The sequence below is a fragment of the Lepidochelys olivacea genome (assembly GCF_965140295.1).
Source record: "Lepidochelys olivacea isolate rLepOli2 genome assembly, chromosome: 5".
Taxonomy (NCBI): Eukaryota; Metazoa; Chordata; order Testudines; family Cheloniidae; genus Lepidochelys; species Lepidochelys olivacea.
This window is the reverse complement of record NC_140415.1, coordinates 128,372,034-128,394,550: the sequence shown is the minus strand read 5'-3', so window position 1 is coordinate 128,394,550 and position 22,517 is coordinate 128,372,034. Positions and strand designations below refer to the sequence as shown.

At 47.0% G+C, this 22,517-nt stretch overlaps 1 protein-coding gene across 1 annotated transcript in view; it reads right to left on the bottom strand.

Moving 5' to 3' along the window:
- Positions 1–2,543: 2,543 nt before the first annotated feature.
- CPLX1 (complexin 1) overlaps positions 2,544–22,517 on the bottom strand; it is a 215,318-nt gene continuing 195,344 nt past the window's right edge. Inside the window, exon 4 of the mRNA XM_084629748.1 lies at positions 2,544–7,584. Within this exon, the coding sequence (XP_084485874.1) occupies positions 7,387–7,584 (198 nt within the window). The 3' untranslated portion in view covers positions 2,544–7,386. The remainder of the gene's footprint in view (positions 7,585–22,517) is intronic.

The window sequence follows — 22,517 nt, the reverse complement described above, 5'->3', positions numbered from 1 at the left end:
GGATAGATAATAGGACAGAAAATATCATGTTGCCTCTATGTAAATCCATCGTACACTCACATCTTGAACACTGTGTGCAGATGTGGTTTCCTCATCTCAAAAGAGATATACTGGAATTGGAAAAGGTTCAGAAAAGGGCAACAAAAATGATTAGGGGCATGGAATGGCTTCCTTATGAGGAGAGATTCATAAACAAGGCCGGCTCTAGGCACCAGCAAAACAAGCAGGTGCTTGGGGTGGCACATTTCTAGGGGTGACATTCTGGCGCCGGCCATGCTGCCCCTAGAAATGTGCCCCCGGCGCCCCAGCTCGCCTCCGCTCCGCCTCCACTCCACCTCCGCCTGCTCCCCTGAGCACGCCGCTGACGCTCCGCTTCTCCCCCCTCACTCCCAGGCTTGCCGCATGCCAAACAGCTGTTTCACGCGGCAAGCCTGAGAGGGAGGGAGGAGAAGCCGAGCGGCGGCGTGCTCGGGGGAGACGGCGGTGGTGGAGCAGAGGCAAGCTGGGGCGGGGAGCGGTTCCTCTACCCCCCTGCTACTTCCTGCGCTCCCCCCACTCACCTCTGCTCCGTCTGCTCCCCTGAATGCTCTGCCTCTCCCTCTCCTGAGAGGGAGGGGGGAGAAGCGGAGCAGCAGCATGTTCAGGGGAGGAGGTAGAGCGGAGGTGAGCTAGAGCGGGTGGTTGCAGGGGGCGGGGGGAACCGCAGGAAGCAATGGGGGGGGGGAATGCGGCACGCCCGGGGGAGGAGGCAGGGCCGGGGATTTGGGGAAGGGGTTGGGAAGGAGCGGAGTTGGGGCGGAGCCGGGGGAGGAGGGGGCATGAAAAAAAAGTGGGGGGGTCCAAATTTTTTTTTGCTTGGGGTGACAAAAATCCTAGAGCCGGCCCTTTTCATAAACCTGGGACTTTTCAGCTTGGAAAAGAGATGGCTAAGAGGAGATATGATTGAGGTCTATAAAATCATGACTGGTTTGGAGAAAGTAAATAAGGAAGTGTTGTTTACTACTTCTCATAACACAAGAACTAGGGTTCACCAAATGAAATTAATAGGTAGCTGTTAATTAATAGGCAGTTGTTAAAACAAACAAAAGGATGTATTTCTTCACACAACGCGTAGTCAACCTGTGGAACTTCTTGCCAGAGGATGTTGTGAAGGCCAAGATCATAACAGGATACTGGGCTAGATGGATCCTTGGTCTGACCCAGTAGGGCAAGTCTTATGTTCTTATGTTCACATGCCTCAGCCATCAACTTCACTGCCACAGGGTGACCTTGCTGGGCCACAGCCATCTAAAAATCACCGCAAATGCTTTTTGGACCAAGCGCAATTTGGTCGAGAGCTTCACGTCACAACAAAGCTTGTTCCTTCCAGATACAGGGGACGCCTATCAACCCCAGTCACTGCTCTGCAAATTCTAGATGCCTCACTCAACACCCAGCTGCTCAATAGTTTGCAGAGTTATTATAGCCTATCCTTCCTTTGAACATTGAAGAGTTTTTTTGGTGGTGAGGGGAAAAAGCAGGGACATTTTTCCTCCTCTCATGAGGCTTAACTCCTACTATCAGCAAGTTCTTATGGATTTTCTATTGGCTTTGTCTTAGGAACCACATGATGAATATACATGATGTAAAGGATATATTTTTATTTGCTGAAAATGCTGCATAGACTAACAAGAAGGTCAGTTTGATATCCAATACTCACTCATGGTCCTTCCTAATCTTCAGTAGCTGGCAGAGAAAGTATGACCTACTGTATGCTCCCAAAGAAAATATTTCCTAAGGGAAAACATAAGGCTTGAACATTTTAGGACCAGATTTTGATTCCCCACATGCTGTTTTTACACTGTGTATCTCCACTAACTTCAGTTGTGTTACTTCTGATTTGCATCAGCATAACTTAGAGGAGAATCAGGTCTTTAGAGTCTTCAACAACCTGACAACTTGTATAAACACGAGAACTGGATTCGCTGATACAGTCAATTTCAAAGTAGCTCATCTTCTCCCTGGTTTAAGCTTCAAATCTGCTAAACTTCCATAGGTTTTGATCCTCCACCTTTTATAGCAGGGGGTTGGACTAGATGACCTCCTGAGGTCCCTTCCAACCCTGATATTCTATGATAGGGATGTATTTTCTGGTTTTCCCAAGGAAAACTAACTAACAATAACATAGACATGTATCAGAGGGGTAGCCATGTTAGTCTGTATCCACAAAACAATGAAACATGCATCTGAAGAAGTGGGTTTTTTACCCACGAAAGCTAATGCCCAAATAAATCTGTTAGTCTTTAAGGTGCCACCGGATGCCTCATTGTTAACATAGACATGGTTATAACTTATGGTTAATTACCCGTGGGTGTAACATTATCTTGGTGAAGTTTGGACAAGTGAAAAAAAATAACATGCCGCTGTTGTTTTCTGGCATATGCAGGCTCATGCTTCTAAATTACTCCACTACAATTTTATTTGCATATGTACGAGTGAATTTTCTTCTCCCAGGTCAGCATGGTAGGGATTTAATATGAAAGCATTACAAAAAAGGCATGAAATCACTTTATTTTTTTTTATTGGCTGTGATTCCATTTTAAAAGAACATCATATCACTTATCCATGTCATGCAGAAAAAGGTAGCAGGCAAATTACAAATGAAATTTACATTCACAAAGTCTCTACTTTAAATCATCTTCTGGCTGGTTGGAAGGTACTGCATGCATCTTGGAGACACCTGGGGGCATTTCTTTTAGAAAAATGCACCAGCTAGTTAGAGTTTCGCCTTTGTGTGTGTATGTATGTGTGTGTATGTATGAAAACAAGCATTTTTTTTTTTTAGAGGACAGTTACTGAAACATTTTACCGACTCAGCACATGAAAAACATTATCTTGGTAACAGAGTAAAACAGATACAGACACATTTCAGATACATAGGACATTACATTCAGGTCACAACAGTTGATTGCAAACAACAGTTATATTGGTGCGGTAAGCTTGTCAAAAAGATGTGGTCAGCAGCATTGGTATGGTCTTTCTTTGACAAAGGGAAGGGGCTGGGGAAAAACTAGGCTAACATACAATACTAGAAACATAGACAGAGAAACGCCAGAGTGATTTAGCACATGATCTGTTCTCTTTTTTTTAACACAGAGTAGCATTCATAATTAATATTGCAGTCTGATTTCATATGGCTTTCTCTAAAGATAGATGTAAGTCCATGAAGGGCAATGTCAAACTAAATTAGCTGCCCTCCACAAAGTGGAGACCTCTTGATTTTTTTTTTTTATTAAACAGAAAGGCCCTGGAGTTATGAAGGAGAAAGAATGGCAAAAAAAAAAAAAAAAAAAAGAAAAGAAAAAAAATGGCTGCCCACCTTTCTGTGTAAATAAAAACCAATTAAAAACAGAAGACCTCATTTTCCTGAGATTGAACATATTGGTGATGCAAATAAAACGATAGCATGGAAAGACAAAGAGATATTCAGAATCCAAACAATGAACCATGTTTCTCTTTGGTCTTGTTTAAGTGCTTTGACATCTGACTGAGCACTGAGCGTGTGGCATTTTTACAGTGCTCTTCACGTTCATGCACAATGCAAGTTAGCTGAAGGGGTTGGGGGTGATGATTGTCAAATTCGGGGTTGGGGAAGTGCCCATTTCAATTTCATTCAAAGCTGTTGAGGCACTTTGGAGCTGGAGAAACCCTCTGAGCTGACCAATAACTTAGTCAAGGTCCAAAAAGTAATTTGAGGCAAATCTTGTCAGCACATGCTGCCTTTCCCATAGGGACTGACCTGTACGTAATTCACAGGCAGAGTATCCTATCCATCAGGTTTCTTTACTGAACGAATGACAATATAAAAACTGTGGGCTCAGACCTGCTCCCCCTGAAGTCCATAGTCAATGGCAAACTCCAGTTGAGTTTAGTGGCAGAAGGACTAGACCATACATTGGGAGCTCAGGTGAGAGGGATATTGACTACAGCTGGGATGAGCTGGGAAACCCGACAATGGTTCTGATGGCACCAATAATAGACCTTGTGAATTTCGCTAGACAAATGACTCTCCCAATTCTGCTTTATGATCCTGATTCCAAGCCAAGTGGAAAGACTACATAGGCCCCATATTTTTGCGCAATTTCAGTCTCCTAGGAGGCCAAATCAAAAAGGGGAATGGAACTTTTAAAAAACAAACCCACTTGTCCCCCCAGGAGCAGCAACACTTACTCCTGATCCGTGAGACCATGCAGCACAGGCTCTTGTATTAGCTACTCCAGGACCCAATCAGTGAATGGCTCAACCACTGTGACCCATTCGATTAAACCAAAGTCTTGTAAAGTCACCTAGAGCTGGATATAATGATGTATTTTCTCTCCGCAAGGCAGACCCTGAAAAACCCAACATAGAACAACAAGAGAAAAGAAAAGGCAAGACAGCAGGCACTACTTGTGTCTCGGGAATAGAGCTTGCATGGAGAGGAAAGTAAATCAATGCTGATGGCCAAAGGACGACTGGTGTCTAAAGCAGGAGCAGAGTGAGCAATGTCCACTTACTTTGTGGAACCTACAGTAGTTTTTGCAGTCTGGTGGGGGTGAGGATGGCTTTAAGGATGAGGAAGGATTTTTATACTTTAAATGGAAACAAGCGGGAGCTTGCTAGTTCTGGAAAGGGAGAACTGAGTGCTTTCATTAGGAAATGACAAATCACTGACAGCTGCTCTGGTATCAAATCTAGGCACACAGATAAGAAACAATGCAGGTGATTGAAGTCTGAGCAGGGAAATTCGTCTCTCTTTAGTGAAAGCGAGGGCAAACAATGCTGACGCTATCTTAAGAAGTCACAACATTCTGCTTTTGCCCATGGGAGGCTGACCTGCAGCTCTCAGCAACCAGCACACAAATTTCCTGGGGCTGGTTTTCTAAATCCCATTCCTACTCTAGTGAATTCTCTGGACACTGACTTCGAAGGAAAGCAAAAGTCCGCCAGCATGCGCTAGGGGTTTGGAGCATGCTCATTACACCGGTCCACAAGTGGCAGGGAGTGTACATCCCATAGGCCGTCTGTTGCAGTTGGTATGTGTGGTTCTATGGGTGATGCTAAAGGGACTGTGTTTACAGCCTTGTTCCACCTCCCCTGCTTAAATCCAGCACAGCTTGCTCCTGTCTAGCTCATGTAAGAATCTAATTAGGAGCCCCATTCAGAAAGATGCTTAAGCATGTGCCTAGCTTTAAGCGGATGAATAGTCTCACTGGAGCCAATGGGATTGCTCAAATGCTATCTGTGGCATGTAAAGACCGAGTTCTCTGCTGGTACTCAGTGGGTGTAGCGCCGATCGCTGCAGGGAAGTGTAGTCTGTCTATACCGGCAGAGAATCTGACCCCAAGATTTTATCGAGCTCAAGAAAGAATAAAATTCAGAATGGGTATTCAGAGCAAAACCCCGCAGGCCAGACTCACAGGGAATAAAGCAGGCACACTGCCACTGAAGTCAACAGCAATGCACCCACCAACCCCAGCCTGAATTGGCACCAGTCCTACAATTTGGCTGTTGATGAACAGGATATTCTACAATGGCAATCCCAGGCGTACTTAACTCAACAGTCGGTTTTATACTAGCAAATAAAAACGTCTCGTTCTCAGCACCAGTCGGCAGCAGGCACACAAAGCTGAATTACGTCTCCTACTAAATCTGCATCTACGGTATATTTTCCCCGCTGCCGTCCATGCTAAGTGGCTATTTACTTGCAAATATGTTCGAAATAACGAGTAACCATTTGTTTTCCAAGCTTGGGCTAGCACAGGGCATGTGGCAGTGTAATGCTGCCAGACAAATGATCAGCTTGTTAGAAGTCGCCTGAGACCGTTTCTTTTCTCATGAGATCAAGACATGGTGCTGACCAGAAGCTCCAGACATTTACAGTGACTCTGAGCTGAGAGAGTCCCAGAACCAAAGGTCAGCTCTACAAATAACAGACCAGATGAAATGATGAATAACTGTGTAACAAATAAGAGTGTACACATATACTCACTGCAGTAGCAAGACAGCATCGTCTGGGGACAATGTGTTGTCTGACACCATTAGGTTGGGAGACATTCTAAATCCATCTGAATTTGAGAAGGTTTTAAATGTGACAGTACGAGAGTCCTGGTCCAACCTTCCCATCACTGGGTAAATACGCAAGGGTATTTACTGGGTAAATACCCAACGATGCCACCCAACGTTATAATAATACTTAGCCCCTGTGCAGCACTATACAAGTATTCACCTTTTGACCCTCACAACATCCCTGTGAGGTAGGTAAGTATTATTATCTCCAGTGTATAGATGGGGGGACTGGGACAGAGAGGTTAAGTGACTTGTTCAAGGTCAAAGAGGGAATTAGAGTCAGCATGGAGACTAGAACTCAGGAGCAGTTCCTGCCTCCTGGTCCTGCTCTCTGACTAGAAGCCCTCCCCTCTCTGATGCTACCTGGGGGAACAGAGCATAGCCACAGCAATTGCTGGAGCTGGAATGCCATTCCTGGAAACACAGCTGGGAACGGCATGATTGAATATGCCACTGGGGATCTTTGCCGAAAGAGGAAGGTTGGGGAGTCTAAGTATCCACTCCACTCAGTGGTGGGCTTATAAGGCCCCTGGGTTGGGAAGTTCTGTACTACAACACCACCGAACCAGTCTGGTCTAGATCTAATGACAGCACCGTCCACACTACACTCTGGTCATGCTATTCATTGTATGGCTATTCCCAAAGCAACAAGACTCTTGCTTAGATTCTGAGGCGGCTGGTTTCTACCATCAACACCTGGTGAGGAAGGCTCAGCTCTTCCACAGCTCTGAGAATGGTGTTGGAGATAGGAGTTGCACATGGTTCACTTTCCAAATGATCTCTTATTTATGAGGGTTATGGAATAAAATGGAAAAGGTCTGTTTCCATGGGAAATGGAGGCATCCCTTGCTACAAGAGATGTACCAACAATGAACAACCAGGGTGGCTTGATCAACTATCATATTAAAAATTATAATAATAATTAAGGAAAATAAAAGAAGCCACTGCTCACTGTTAGTGAACACTCCTTCCTGCTTTGGGTGGAAACAAACATGAGGCTTTTCCTTTGCTCTGTTTAATGTACAGTTGCCTTATTTAACATACATAGTACTATGGCTTATAATAAAAGTTGTGTAGACTGCAGCTCATTAATCCTTACATCCATTCAGAGGCGTCTACTGGATGTGACTATGTACAAAATAGGAATGGATTGAATCTCAGGGGGCCAACGGAGAGGTCGGGGACGGGGGTTAGAGTGGAGGGAGAGAGTGGGGTTGTGTGATGTGTGGCAAGATTGTAAATTCTCATTTGAGAAATCCATTGCTTTACTGTTCATGACAGTCTAACAGGCTGCAGCCATTACTTCTTGAACATGTCTTGAAGAGGGCCAGGTAGATATTTGATGACTGTGTCTAGAATGCTCTCCTCTTCCTCCTCTTCCTCATCCCCACAGCCGGGAGGTATGGCCTTCTTTGGACGTGTCAGACTCCCCTCAGCATTGGCTTCCAGCGCAGCCTGGGCCTCGGCTTCTCTTTCTTCCTTCTTCTTTATCCCGTACTGCAGGGGGAAAGAACATACTGTCAGACACCCAGCGAACAGAGCGGCGGAGGACATGAGGGGGTCCATCAAACATTGACATTTGCTCTGACAAGGATCCTGGCTCACTGCAGTGCATTGTGTTAAATAATCATGAACCTTTAAAAAGGAATCTGCTTCCAAATGTCAGCTCAGCCCTGCTGTAGAAACCTGAGGTGCTAATGAAAATAAAACTATGCCTCTGACTGCTGCAATATCTGCATAATTGTTAGCAGCCTTCTGTTCCCTACATAGGGAGCAGAGACATCCTGTTAAAAGCAGCCCCTCCTAACCACTGCCCATTACTCTAATGATTATGTCCCTCACCAAGACAATACAAACTTGTGTTTTTTAAACTTTAAAACGTTTGGGTGGCATTATCCATAGTGCTCAGTGTTAGCATAAGGGAGTGTCTACATGGAGACACTCAGGAAAGTTAATCTGAATTCACTTTTAAAGTGGATTAGTTAAACCACATTAAATGCCTGGGTGGATGCCCCTATTCGGTATTTACAGTGGCCTGAATATAGTTTAGCTTAATTTGTTTTGAAAGTGAATTAAGCTAAACCAAATTCAGGAAACTTTAATTTGGAAGAGCATCCATACAGTGGTTTAATGCAGATGAACTAATGCACTTCAAATTTACACCTTGTCAAATTGGATTAACTTTCCTGAAACCAGGTCTACACTGCAAACCTGTATCGCTATAATGATGTTGCTCGGGGCTGCAAAAAATCCACATCCCTGAGCGATCTTGTTACACTGACCTAGCCCACCCCCATGTAGACAGCACTGTGTTGACGGTACCTGAAGACAAGCCCTGAGTGTCCCCAGTATTAGATAAACCCTAATACTGAACCTGCAAAGTCAAGGGGAGCTTTATCCCTGGGAGCAGAGTTAGGCCAACACTATGCACAATTGTGAAGGACTCGACGCACCACAAGACTTTGGTATGTCTACACTACAGAGAATACACCGGCATCACTACAGGGCTGTAGCTATGTCAGCATAACCCCATCGTGTAGACACAGCCTACACTGATTGAAATGATTTTTCTGTTAGTGCAAGAACACCATCTCCCTGAGCGATGGTCGCTAGGTTGACAGAAGCACTCTTCTGTGGACCTACCCCAGGGGTTCGATCAGCAAGCTACAGGGCTCAGGGGTGTGGATTTTTCACACCCCTGACCAAGTAGTTATGCCTACCTCAATGTTTCATTTTCTATCCTGGGACCAGGCAGTAATGGCACTGCGGAGAAAAAAATGATTAGCAGGCAACAGGAATCCATGAAAGCAGAGGGGTGAGTTTAGCACAACTGATGTGGCCCCGTACCTTGCCTCTTCCTTATCCTTTAGATAGGAATGAGACCTTTGAGCTCAAAACATACCTTCTTCTGAGCTGCAGCCTCTGGAGGCACAGCAAGCTTCTGTACTCCTGTGTATGAATCTGACTCATTACTGTTTGAACAGAAACATTCTCAAGCCTGCAAGTGGAGTGGAGATTTGCTACTGTCCCTGAGAATTAAAGTCATGAAGCCGAGACTCTACATGTGTAACAGAATTTTATTCTAGGGTTCTATATTTAAACAACAGCATTCACTAGAGAAACATAAGACCTGCCAGACTGGGTCATAGAATATCAGGGTTGGAAGGGACCTCAGAAGGTCATCTAGTCCAATCCCCTGCTCAAAGCAGGACCAATCCCCAATTTTTGCCCCAGATCCCTAAATGGGCCCCCACAAGGATTGAGCTCACAACCCTGGGTTTAGCAGGCCAATGCTCAAACCACTGAGCTATCCCTCCTCCCCGCCCCTTTTTTTTAAAATACAAATATTTATTTATTTATTTTTAAAAAGTATCCTGTCTATGACAGTGGTCAGAACCAGGTGTTTCAGAAGCAGGCATAAGACTGGAAAGGTCTTGGCTGCCAAGATCTGGGTTTGACCCACCTCAAGGAATAATTTCTATACCACCACTCCCAATTCCCCGATGGCCATTACACTTTTCAGGGTAGTTTCAGACGTTCCTGTTACTTCCAGAAGAAGTTGCTTTGAGTTTACGGGAATATTAGAAAAAAGCACTTCAGCTCCAAGTTATGTACAAACCTACAGCATCCAAAATACCCTTAGGGCACTCCTGTAGGCTCATTTTCATTTCAGTTGAGCTGAATGGATGAAGAGGAGTCTAGAGGTAGCTGAGATTTTCTGTGGGACGACCTGTCTGCCTGCTCTGAATGCGTCCATACCCCTCCTTCCATCTTGCCCACATTCTAATTAAAGCCCTGAATGGAATTAAGATTAAATTTGATACAGCAGATTCACAGGGTGACTAACTAGCCTGAACCTCTGTAAAGGCCAGCAAGAATAAGTGTTTTTGAAAAGAAAATTACATGGGAGTTCAAAGAGCTCAAAGGATTAGAGTGGCACAAAGTGCTCTGTATTTTCCTGGTACCATCAGTACACTGCAGTGGAATAGGCACGCTGCAGATGCACTTTTCATGATTTGCTCTTTTTATTTCTCCCATTACATAGATCTGGCGTAATTTGTTGTAATGCCAACAATTCAGCTCCATTCTCTCGCAAACTCTACCAGACCAAAGTGTGGCAGGTCTCATCAAGAAACTCCTCAACATTTTCTATTGAAAAAAAGTTTTCCTGCCTTCCCTCCCCCTCACCATTAGATCTGAGAGTGACAGATTCCCAAAATTAATACAGGAGATTAAAGGAACGCTTTCCTTAAAGTCCAATTAATTGCAAATGCCAGCCCCCTTTTATGTGTGTGGGGGGGATATTCGCCTCATTATTTTACCTCCTTTTGATGCTAGGCAGCACACGAATATCTTCCATTCAACTCCAATGACATTTCATGGAAAGGTTAGTTAAGACAAATTATTCTTTAGTTAGGTGAGGGGCCAGTGGCAGCCTTCGTGTGCCAACAGATGGGGCGCAGAAGGAATGGCCGTTGGGGGGGCACTACAGAGGAAACAACTCCGTGGGCTGCTCTGCATTGTTCAGTTAGCTGACAAATGTTAGATCATCTCCATCAAATATGCACGTCCCCAGACGCGCCTTTGGACGGAAATCCCTCTCACCCCTTGGTTACACCAGCTCTCCGAGTGGGCGAATTGGTTCCGCCCCCGTGTTCGTCCTGATTTCTCAAGGCTGCCGTGGTCGGCGGAGACTTTGTGGCTCTGTGGCAAGGCAAGGCGAATGCGGAGGTTCCGAGGATGCCCATTGATAACTCTCAGAGGCGTTTGCCTTTCCGAGCGCCGGTAGCCTGAAAAAGCCGGTGCCTTTGTACGAGCCACAGCAGCTGCTCGGTTTCAATCCTGCGCTGCGCAGGGGGCGGCACCCCGGGGTGCAGAGGGCCAAAAGGGAGAGTCTTCCCCGCGCACCTTGCACGTTCAGTCTGCAGAGTGGGGTGGGGACTGCAGAGCCGGGAGTCCTGGATGGCACGGCTCACACCTGTTTGTCTGTTCCTCCCCAGAAGCGGCCATGCGATTATCCACAGAGCGTCCACAGGCTCCGGGCCGAGGGAGAGCCGTGAACCGTCGCCATGCGCGCCTGCTCTGATTGGACTGGACAATGCGGCGTGTGTGGACAGCACCAGGCGTGCGAGCTGGACCGGGCAAGCGCATACCCCGGCTGCAGGAATGGAAGCCTGATGCGCCCAGCACACACTGCAGTCTGAACTCAGCAAAGAATTTAAGCATGTGCGTAAGTATAGGCACATGGGTAAGTCCCGCTGGCTTCAATGGGAGTGAAGCACATTTAAATACTTTGCTAAAACGGACCGTGGGCAACGAATCAGGATTAGGGCTACTGAGAAGGACAAGAAGAGACTGCATGCCTCTCGCCAGGGCTGAATGGTCAGCCCGAGAATTCATTCCGCACGCTTAACCCTGCCCTACCCAGCCCACAGGGGCGCTGGCTGCCCCCCTTAATGCCCCCCCCAGCAGATCTCAAAGCCCCTTCCAAAGGGAGGTCGGTACTATTATCCCCCTGTTACAGATGTCTCATCTCTCCTTACACAGCCCCGTCTGTTATTCCCCGTTCACCTTCGTTCCCACAAAACAGAACGAGAATAACAAAAAATTACTTTTTTTTTTAAATACAAGCAGAAAACACGAAAAAGCACGTTCCGAAAAGATTGTCGATGGCCTTTTCTGTTCAACTGTATGGATGAGGAGCTTTAGATTGAAAGCAGAAGCTAAACCAGTCGCAATTACGAATTCTGGCGACCGCGTGGGCACTGTTCAAATTGAAACAAATTCACACTCCCAGAGCTGGAGTTCCCTGTGCACCGAAACACGCACGGGGGGGGGGGGGGGGAGCGATACTGACAAGAGCTAAAAATCTGGTTTTGTATTGAGTGAAACTGACTTAGCTTCCCTAGGTGAGTAACTGCTGCCGCAGGTAGCCAAAGCCAGGTCAGTTTCGCTTCCGCTGCAACATGATTTAAATGCTCATCAGGCACCTTTCCATTTAAAGGATATTCTGTGATTGTCCCGGAACAAGCAACCAATTACATAGATCCGGAAAGCTTTGCTTGACATGCCACTTGCTTGGTGCTTATATAAGCTTGTCTCAGAATCAGCTGCTGTCATCCTCTGCAGTTCACTTCACAGGCAACGAAATTAAAATAAACGGTGTGGGCCTGACTGGGGAAACCTGCTACTATGCTCGCAGTCAGTGAGTTAATATATTAATTTGGTGGTCTCTGGAAATATCCGTGCCGACTCCCGTCACCATTAAAGAATAATTACCAATTTTGCTCTGTAATCATTTCAAACTATTTCAACTTTTTTTTGGCAGCTAATTATTTTGCTCTCACCTAAACTATGATTTGGGGTCCTTGCAAAACAGAAGTTAACACACTGAAACTATTTCTCTCAAGTTACTCCACAGCACGCCAGGGTGTGAATCTACAGCCCCCCGGCTTGCCGCGGTGACGTCCCACGTGGGCCCAGCGAGCGAGTGTGGCTTGGGTGCGACAGGACTTTCACTGCATCGTAGCTGTAGATTCGCCCCCTGGCTTGCTACAGGGAATCACAGGCCATCAGGGGTGGAAGGGGCCCCAGAAGGTCATCCACTCCAACCCCCTGCTCAAAGCAGACACACAGTAACTTGCCAGGTAGCCACGTCAGGTGTTTATGTTCAGAGCAGCTGTTGGAAGAAATTCTCAAGTTGCCGCAAAGTTAAAAATCCATCTAAGAGGGACCAGCAGCCAAAAATACAAATGTCCGTTCCGTGGGTGAGATCTCCAGCTGGTGTTAATTGGCAAGGAAATTGACGTTGCTCCATTGAGGTCAATGGGACAGATTCCCAGCTGGTGTAAATCAGTGTCACTCAATTTATAATACCCGCTTAAGGATCTGGCCCGTTATCGCTTAGCCCAAATATGAAAGATTTCCTTAGCTGAACAGTAGAGACCATTGGTGTTAACTGTCGGTATGTCCTGGCACACAAACTGCCTGCCATCTAGCCAGGACTACTCTCATGAGGGGGCTCTGTGCCTTCCCTGCCCCCAGGCTGCCCCTGAATTCTCTCAGGGAAATGCCTAGTGGGTTCAAACGTGCCAGGATTTTGGATGGTGCCAATATATGCCGTTCTTTTATAATAACAAAAACCTTAATTCTGAAAAAAAAAACTCCACAACTGTTTGTTTGGGTTTTTTGCTACTTTGTTCGTATTAATTAATTTAATTCCATAATGAAACTCAGACAAGTCAGAGGTGGGAGAGAAATAATATGGAACATCACTGGGGATACATTTTACTGTGGGAGAGCTAAGAACCCAGCACCGCAACGGATCCATTTAATTTCTGGCTCTGCCGAGGGCTTATGAGATCAGCACATGAAAAGGATGAAAAGGACATGTGGTCATCCCAAATGACTCTGGAGGGGCTGCCAAACTAAACAGAGCCTGGCAATCTCGGTAGTGTGGTGGGTTGAATGGAGAAAAGAAGGTAGAGAAAGGATTTTTAGATAACATAAGGGGTACATATTTAGCACCGCACACGGGGAATTATGCAGCTTTCACCGGCTCCCCGGGCACAGCACAAAAACTTTTCCCTGAGTTTGAATTTTAGTATCACACAGTCCTGTAGATTTCGGTGCTGAGTCGTTCCCGTGTCGATTAAGAGTTTATTAATGATAGAAAAAAGCCAGGCAGAACCTGGTCTGCCTGGAAAATGTGCTCCAAGGCCAAATGGTCGGGTTGAGCATGCACAACTCAAGAGCAAAGCAGTCAGGGTACAACAGAGACAGGAAATAAAATACCAGGAAAGATGGCAAAAAGGAAAGGGGGTCGTTTGGTGATGGGGGGAGTTTTGGATCTCACCCCCTCCCGTCTCTTCTATCTGCTTAGTGCCTGAGGTGGGCTCAGGGACCAGAACTTACCACTAGGGGGCTGCACCCTGCAGAGCTTCCAGCGGCTGAGCTCATTGCATATAGACCAATGTCTCCTTGCATCCCTCCACTCCTATCCCCTTCTATTTCTGGGACTCCCTGCAACTCCCCTCCCCCTGCCCTCCTGGTAGGTGCTCTGTGTGCTGCCTACTTCCCCTCCAACACATGCCAGGAGGTCTGTGTCCCCCCCCAAGGTTCCCCTCCCACCCCTCCAGGCCAGGGGCTCTGTGTCGTCCCCCCCCCCCGGGGGTCTCCTCCCGCCTTCCATGCCAGGGGCTCTGTGTGTCCCCCACACCCAGGTTCCCCTCCCATGCCAGGGGCTCTGTGTGTCCCTGTTTGTCCCCAACATTCTTATGCTGGAAGGTTTTAATGGCTGCCATCCAGCCTGGAGGCAGATTAAGATTCACTGGGGCCCTGGGCACAAAGAGACCCCGGAGACCCAGGGGTGCCAGAATCGGGGGAGCCAGGGGGGGCCATGCCCACCCACTTTTTAACATGGGTGTAGTAACCTTGGGCAGGTGCAGAGTGGCAAGGGCTAGGCTTAGCAACAGGGGAGCTGATAACATGATCAGCTCCCCACCGCAAAGCCCAGCCCCTGTGAGCAGCACCAACCTCTTCGTGATGGGGGGCTAAGGTGGGCCTTACGCCCCATTCACCATGGGGCCCTGCCCCCTGCTCCTCCCCTTGCCCCAAAGCCCCACCCCCTGCCCTGCCCAGGGAGCCCAGGCCACTGTGGGGCGACCTGGACCCTCCACCTGCCCTGGGCGGTGTGCCCTGAGGGGCGGGGACATGGAATGGGGGCTGCTGTCGCCCCCCCCCCCACAATGCCCCTGCCCATGGCCAATTTTTATGTCTATTACAGTGGTATGTAACGACCGCAGCTGCCTTTCTGCTCGGTGCTTTCCCTGGCATAGCCGGGGAAAAGCCTCAGCCCAAAGGACTCGCAATCTAAACAGACAAGCCAGACAGAGGCCTAACACAAACTGGCTCAGCTTTGCCCAGCAGGTCAGTAACAGAGCTAGGAACATGACTTAGGTCTCTGGACTCACAGTCCAGGGCCCTAGCTAGTAGACCATGCTCTGTCTCTGTGTGGTGTACCATGCTCTTTGGGGCAGGGGCGTGGTTTCATAGAGCTCTGCAAAATGCATAGCTCCCTGTGAAGGGCTAGGTAACTAGCAATGAGAACTATTCATCAGAAATCGGGGTGCGGATTTCCCTGTCTACACTGAATACATTAGAGCTCGGAGCCCCTTCCTGATCCCACTCAGTCAATGGCATGATTTATGCCGTGTGCTGGTATTCAGTGTGAGATAAAAGGGGTGGAATCTGGCTCACTGGTTCCCCCCCAAAAGGAGTCTAACAGTGAAGCTATAAGGAGCTGCCAGCCAGTCTGTTCATTACAGCACAATAAGATTTAGAAGCAGGATATATGCACTGCCAGGCATTGAAAGAAAAATCAAGGCGGGGTGTTCTGGGCATCCCCCCCCCGCATGTGGCTGTGTTTTGCTTTGCCAGCATTTTAGAGCAGGTCCATGGCAGACACCCGTGTTTATTTCTCTAGTTGACTTTGCTAAGGCTTGCATTTTTCAGTGTGTTATGCCCTGAATATATGCACTTGCATATTTCTAAGCTTCTCTTAATTCACAGCTAGTTTGCAGCTGTGTCTTAGCGGCGCCCTGTTCTTCCGCATATTTTGACATTAAGGTGAAACGGTTCTTTCGCTCAGTATCAATTTTTTGCTCCTGTTCTAAAAACCCCTTGTAATTTTACATCCTAATTATCCCAAGGATTACAGAACGTTTTCATGGGATGATCCCACTGCCACAAGCAGGCAGTGATCTAGAGCTGTGCCAGGCAGCTTGGGAGAAATGAGAACAGGCCTGTTGCTAATTAGCTCCTGGGAGGAGTTGGACGGACTGTTAGCCAGTAGCACAGCTCTTAGGTTTCAATCCTACCCCACTGAAGTCAATGGGAGTTGTTCCACTGTCTTGTATGGAAGCACAATCATGTCCTTAACTCACCAATCAAGGTACCAAATGCCTGTTTGTTTTGATTTAGGGAAATTATTATTATTGTTTCACTGTGAAGGCTTTAAAAAGCAGGCTCAGATCCACGTCATTGATAAATGCCATGGATTTCATGCCACTACTTGCATCAGTATAGGGCCCAGTTCTGCAAGGTACTTAAGCGCATGTTTAATGTTAAGTACTTGAGGTTGAAGTCAATGGGACTGTGCATGTTCTTTATATTAGGCATATATGTAAATGCTTGCTCAATTCATAGATTCATAGACTTTAAGGCCAGCAGGGACCATTCAATCATCCAGTCTGACATCTCCTATAACAAAGCCCAGAGAATTTTATCAAGTTCCTCCTGTACTGAGCTCAATTACTTGCGTGTGACTGAAGCCGAGAGGCAGCTGGCTTGGAACAGAAGACTTCAGGAGATGGAGAATCCATCACTTCCTCGCCAGTTTGGTCCACTGTCAATAAGTTGGTGCCTTGTGAAGGCGTAAACAGGCACCAAAGGGCTTTGGATCAGGCCCAGAGTGACTGACTGAATCATTCAAAGGGGATCTGAGAACAAAGCCCTGGTATAAACCCAAGTACTGCTTGTGGATTATTATCCCAATGAACTGGCTTTCCAGCTCACAGGGCTCTGTTACCAGCACTGCAAGGAGCACCACTGGAAGTGTCTTTAAGGGTCTGCTAGTACAGTTCCACCCAACCCCATGGTCACCTACTGAGGCAGCTATCATGAGCTATTTCTAGGTGCTAGCTCATGTCTGTCTTCCTTCCAGGCAATTACTCCTCCCAGCTGCTGGGTAGATATACCTCAGAGAGAGACCCAGGTTCAACCAGTCAGAGGGGGTACTCGAACCTGGGTCTTATGTACCCCAGGGTCGATCCTTAACCAGTGGGCTATTGGGTATCCTAGTCTTGCAAACTCTTTCACCGGAAATTCCATCCTGGATTTGCCACCCCTGCCTGACACAAGGCTCATCAAAACCGATATGTTCCCACAGTTTCAAGTTTGATGAACTGGCTTTCTCAGACCAAAAAAAAAAAAAAATTGACAAAGTCCAGGCCAGCTTGAGTTTTCAGCTTGGGAACAAGCATTGCTCTTTGTGAAAGGTGAAAATGACTCTTCCACAGATCCTATTCTTCAGTCGGAGGATCAGTGCGGGTGCTGGTGGATTCAACAGGCACCAGAAATGAGAAAGGAAGTTGAACAATGTTCAGAAAATGAAGGCTTTTGAAAACGAACGTGTAAAATTAACTTATTGAATTGCTCTTCAGTGTCTTTTGTGACAAAGTTCCTGCTCTACTATTGGCGGATTTGCTCGCCTTGGAGCTTCACGGCAGCCCTCAGCTTGGCCGTTTTTCTGAATTCACAGTCCAGGTCGACTCCTCCTGTGTCTGACCAGGAGTTGGGAGGATTTGGGGGGAACCCGGGCCCACCCGCTACTCCGGGTTCCAGCCCAGGGCCCTGTGGAATGCAGCTGTCTAGAGTGCCTCCTGGAACAGCTGTGCGACAGCTACAACTCCCTGGGCTACTTCCCCATGGCCTCCTCCCAACACCTTCTTTATCCTCACCACAGGACCTTCCTCCTGGTGTCTGATAATGTTTGTACTCCTCAGTCCTCCAACAGTCTGCGTTCTCACTCTCTGCTCCTAGTGCCTCTTGTTCCCAGCTCCTCACATGCACACCACAAACTGAAGTGAGCTCCTTTTTAAACCCCAGGTGCCCTGATTAGCCTGCCTTAATTGATTCTAGCAGCTTCTTGATTGGCTGCAGGTGTTCTAATCAGCCTGTCTTAATTGTCTCCAGAAGGTTCCTGATTGTTCTGGAACCTTCCCTCTTACCTTACCCAGGGAAAAAGGACCTACTTAGCCTGGGGCTACTGTATCTGCCTTCTATTACTCTCCTATAGCCATCTAGCCTGACCCTGTCACACTTTGAATAGTCGGTGTGCCCTGCCTGTTGAGATGGCAGTGAGATCAGCTCTGCCTTCAATTTCTCCAGGCTGTGCGGTGGGACCAGATTTGACCCATGGCAACACTATGTCGGGAGTAGGACCAAGCTGCCGGTTCTGAGACAGTAAGCTCTCTGAGGCATGAACTGTGTTTTTATTAGATATATGTACAGCCCCTCACACAATGAGATCCCAGTACCTGCCTGGGCCTCTGCTTGGTCCTGCAACACAAATAACAAAGATTGCTACTTAGAGCGGGACCAAGGCACAACTATGTCATTGGGGATAACGAAGTCTGGCCACTCTCCACAGCACTTCTGCAGAGTATAGAATATGGTGTCTGGTGCATTAATAATTACAAAACTATGGGGGGGGGGAAATCACTGCAGGCCCATTCAGCGGTAGGAGCTAATTATTTCTGAAGAGCTGGGACTGTGACACGTCTTTGCTGTTGGAGCTTCAAAACAAAACAGACAGCAAGAGAGATGGCTAGAGGGAGAGAACGAAAGAGATAACGGATGAGCCAAATGACTCCTTAAAAGGAATGGACAGAAGATGAAGGGAAGGGAGAAGACGCAATGATAACACACAGGAGGCACCTGCGTTGGAAGTTAGAATCCCATTTCCTACTGGTTTTCATACACCCTCAATTCTGCCTCCTGATCACTGACACTTAGAGTATCCAGGTTTCACCCCTGGCCCAGTGGTGTTGCATATTGTTGCACAGAACATTTATTCCTGGGTGGGAAAGGGGTGGCGGGGGGGGGGGCTGATTTGCTTCACCAAGCAGTGCAACAATTAGCATCCAGTTCTTTATATATGCAAATGGTGCAAAGTCTTGGTGCTAACAACAGAGGCCTGGGTGTGGGACAGGCGCACACACACACACGCACACACACACACACACCCCAGGCTCAAGGCATCAACCCCCAAAACACTTGCGTCCTGCCTCCTCCCAGTACAGCAAGAACAAATCAGAGCTGTTCAATCTATTATAAGCACCCAGGATGCTCCATTAGGCACAGTCATCTGCTTTGCCAGACCCTGCTTGCCAGGTGTGAAAAGCTCTATTTTCCTTTTCACAGTCTCATCCATTATTTTCTCAATTACTGCAGTAGCTCTGGAGTGCTCATAACCCAGCAGCACATGTCTGGGCACGTTATGAGACAGGCCCCATGTGGATGTTCCTGGCTCAGCGCTGGGAGGAGCCGATAGCTTGTCTGTCCCAAGTGACGCGTGATGTTGATGCCATCAGCCAGCAAACGAGAACACCTATCTGCCCCCTCAGAGGAGTTCATCTGCAGCTTGGGAGGCTCAGGGATTGCTCCTGCTCTGTGTTGCTGAATTAGTGCTGGTTGGACATGCAATTCTGAGGATTGCCGCATTGATCACAAGAACCTTCACAAACCCATGAATCAAAGTCAAGTGACGTTCAGAAGCTAAATCCCAAGCGGCTAATTCTTCTGGAGGTTGGCGATTGACAGCTGAATTATTTCAACGCTCCCTGTATGGCCTCTTCAGAATTTCTAGGGAACCGCTAATAATGAATTACAAAACTTTTGAAACGTGTTCTGTCTCTGGTGTGTTACATTTGTTTTCAAGTAGGTGCAGTTGATCTTCACATTACAAGTTTATGCTGTACTGTACATTTGATAAAAGTGCTCAAAGTACTTTGAATGTAGTATCCACTAAGCAAAAGTGACAGAGCATAGTACATATGACCACAGTAGGAGAGTGAAATCAAAAGGCATTGTAGCAAGTCTTCAGATATATTAAGGCTGTTATAAAGCGGGCTGTGATCAATTGTTCTCCATGTTCACTGAAGGTAGGACAAGAAATTATGGGCTTAATCTGCAGCAAGGGACACACAGAAAGATTTCCCTAATATCTAACCTACCTATACAGGTAGTTAAGCTCTGGAACAGGCTTCCAAGGGAGGTTGTGGAATCTCCATCACTGGAAGTTCTTATGAACAGGTTGGACAAACCCCTGTCAGGGATGGTCTAAGTTCCCTTGGTTCTGCCTCAGCACAAGGGGCTAGACTAGATGACTTCTCGAGGTCCCTTCCAGCCCAACATTTCTATGATTCTATGAAGTGATATTATTGCCCAGAAGACATTAAGTCCCTCTCTAGCCCAAATTTACTTTTCCAGTTGAGATCCACTACCACAGAGGCTGCTCCTTCATCATTGCCACCTTCATTATAGACTCTAAGCACCTCACATAAGCAACATCCCTGCAAGGTAGGGTAATATTATTCCCATTTTACAGAGGAGGAACTGAGACCCATGAGGTAAAGTGACCTGCCTGATATCACACAGGAAACCAGTGGCAGAGCTAGGACCTGTCCAGTGCCTCACCCACAAGACCATCCTTCCTTCTCTGTGGATACCTTCACAGTCACTGAAGACTCTTCTCAAACAGAAGCACACGTCCTCCTCACCAAAATGATGCTCTTTGTCAACTGGATTCTTGGGAACGATGCCAGAGACCCACTGACTTTGTTGCTGTGTCCTTCCCCAAGCCCACTGCTCTCTTATGATCTAACAGCGTGCGGAGCTTCCTCTTCCCTGGTTCTCTAAAGCAGAAGAAATATAATGAGGTTGTGCTGACTCCCTCTAGTTGAGCTTCAAAATAGAGCTGTTAGCCAGAGACATAGGAAGGGGGCCAGCCAAGCATGAAGATGACCTTATGGATTCATATCTTTCATCATAAAGCAGCAGTTGGGGAGAGTTGAGCATCTCTCAGCAGCCAGCCAAAAAAGGGAGCTTTCAGAAGGAGCAGCTGTCTCTGTAAGGCAGACGTCTCTCTTTCTGTGATTCCCAGGTAAGGTGTCGCAGCACTTTCCCCTCTCCTGTGCAGTCCATATGTGGAAGTTACACTGGCCTCAATGCTGATGTTCCCCGTGGGCCTTGCATCCTCTGTGCACACGGTGGAGCAGCACTGTGAGATGCAACAGGAGGGCCCTAGTGAGTGCGATCACATCTTGCTCCAGTGATGGTCTCAGTGACTCTAGAATCTATTGCTGACTAGTAGCTAGCAGAACATTCATCCAGCTCATGTCGCAGAGGCCAGGGTTTTTCTTGTTGAAGATGCTGGGTCTGATCTCTGGGGACCATTACACCATGAGCTCTCTGAACTCCTGGGGGCAAAGCTGGAGGGAACACGGCCCCCAGGATGACCTTCCCCTTGGATAATGGAACCAGCTATCATGCTTGCATCTGTGCTTTTCCAAGTTTAGTGTAATCTGGACGGCAACGAATTTTTTCAGGCAGATGGGGACACAGAATGTTCCTAGATGCACATTCCACTGGAATTCCAATGGAGCATGGGGTCAATATGTGCTCAGCACCCATGATGCAATTGCCAGGAAGCCCAAAGTGTTGCTTTGCAGCATGTTTCATAAAGGAAGTCTGTCTTGAATAGCTTCCTTGAATGGAAGGGATTATTGGACATGCATTTTGACAGTGTGTTAGGCTCATCCAAAGGTTCCATTTATTTATTTATTTTTCAATTGCCTCTTCCAATTTTTCCGAGTCAGTTTTGCAGTCTGGGCAGCAAGGCACAATCCTGCTTTGCTAAAAGCTCCGGGGAGGTGAGCTAGGTGATTATCTAGTACTTGTTGTGAGACGAGTTCGGTTTTCTACGCAGTGCTCTTGGGATTTTGCTGAATACAGTCAAACTGTACCATTCCCCCTTTTGTGGATCCTCTCATTATAACATTCCGCCTGATAATACATCTGAAGAGACCATGAGGCTGAGTCAAGACTCACTAAAATCAAAAGCGATTAATCAATTATTTTCAACCCTTTGAATTGAACCTCACTCTGAAATGCAAAAAACGCTTTTAAATCCCATTAGAAAAGCCAGGAAGAGTAAAAACCCTTTCATGGGAATGCTTAGAAGAAGAAAAAAGCTTCCAGCAGCAAAGAGAATTCAATAAGATCATACTGCATGTTTATTTACTTGTCACAGCCTTTAAACAACAACAATCCTCAGCTCTTTCCATCGGTAGAGCTCAAAGCACTCTACAAAGGAGGTCAGGATCATTCCCCGTTTTACAGAGAGGGAAACTGAGGCACAGGGAGATGAAATTACCTGCCCAAGGTCAACCAGAAGACCAGAAACAGGATGAGCATGCATGTCACCTGACTCCCAGTTCAGTACCTGACCCACCAGGATGGGTCAGTCTTCAGAAGAGAGACTGGGGCTCAGGGCACCCGGGTCCTATCCGGATTCATTGTATGAGCTTGGACCAGTCACTTCACCGCTGTGTGCACTGACAGCAGAGGTGATTTACAGCGGGAAAGGGGGCTGAATTCATTTAACGTTTGTAAAGCACTTGGAAATCGTTGAATGAATGCAAGAGCAGTTGTGGCTGCATCTTGAACAACTTTAGCTAGCAAAATGAAAGATAACTACAGTCTGAAAGGGACCCTGTCATGCCTTGTAGGACCAGAAGGTATTTTAAAAACTTTTTGTATGGCAAAATTTGGTCTGCAGAGCCTTTGTGGGTGAAAAGAAAAGGAGT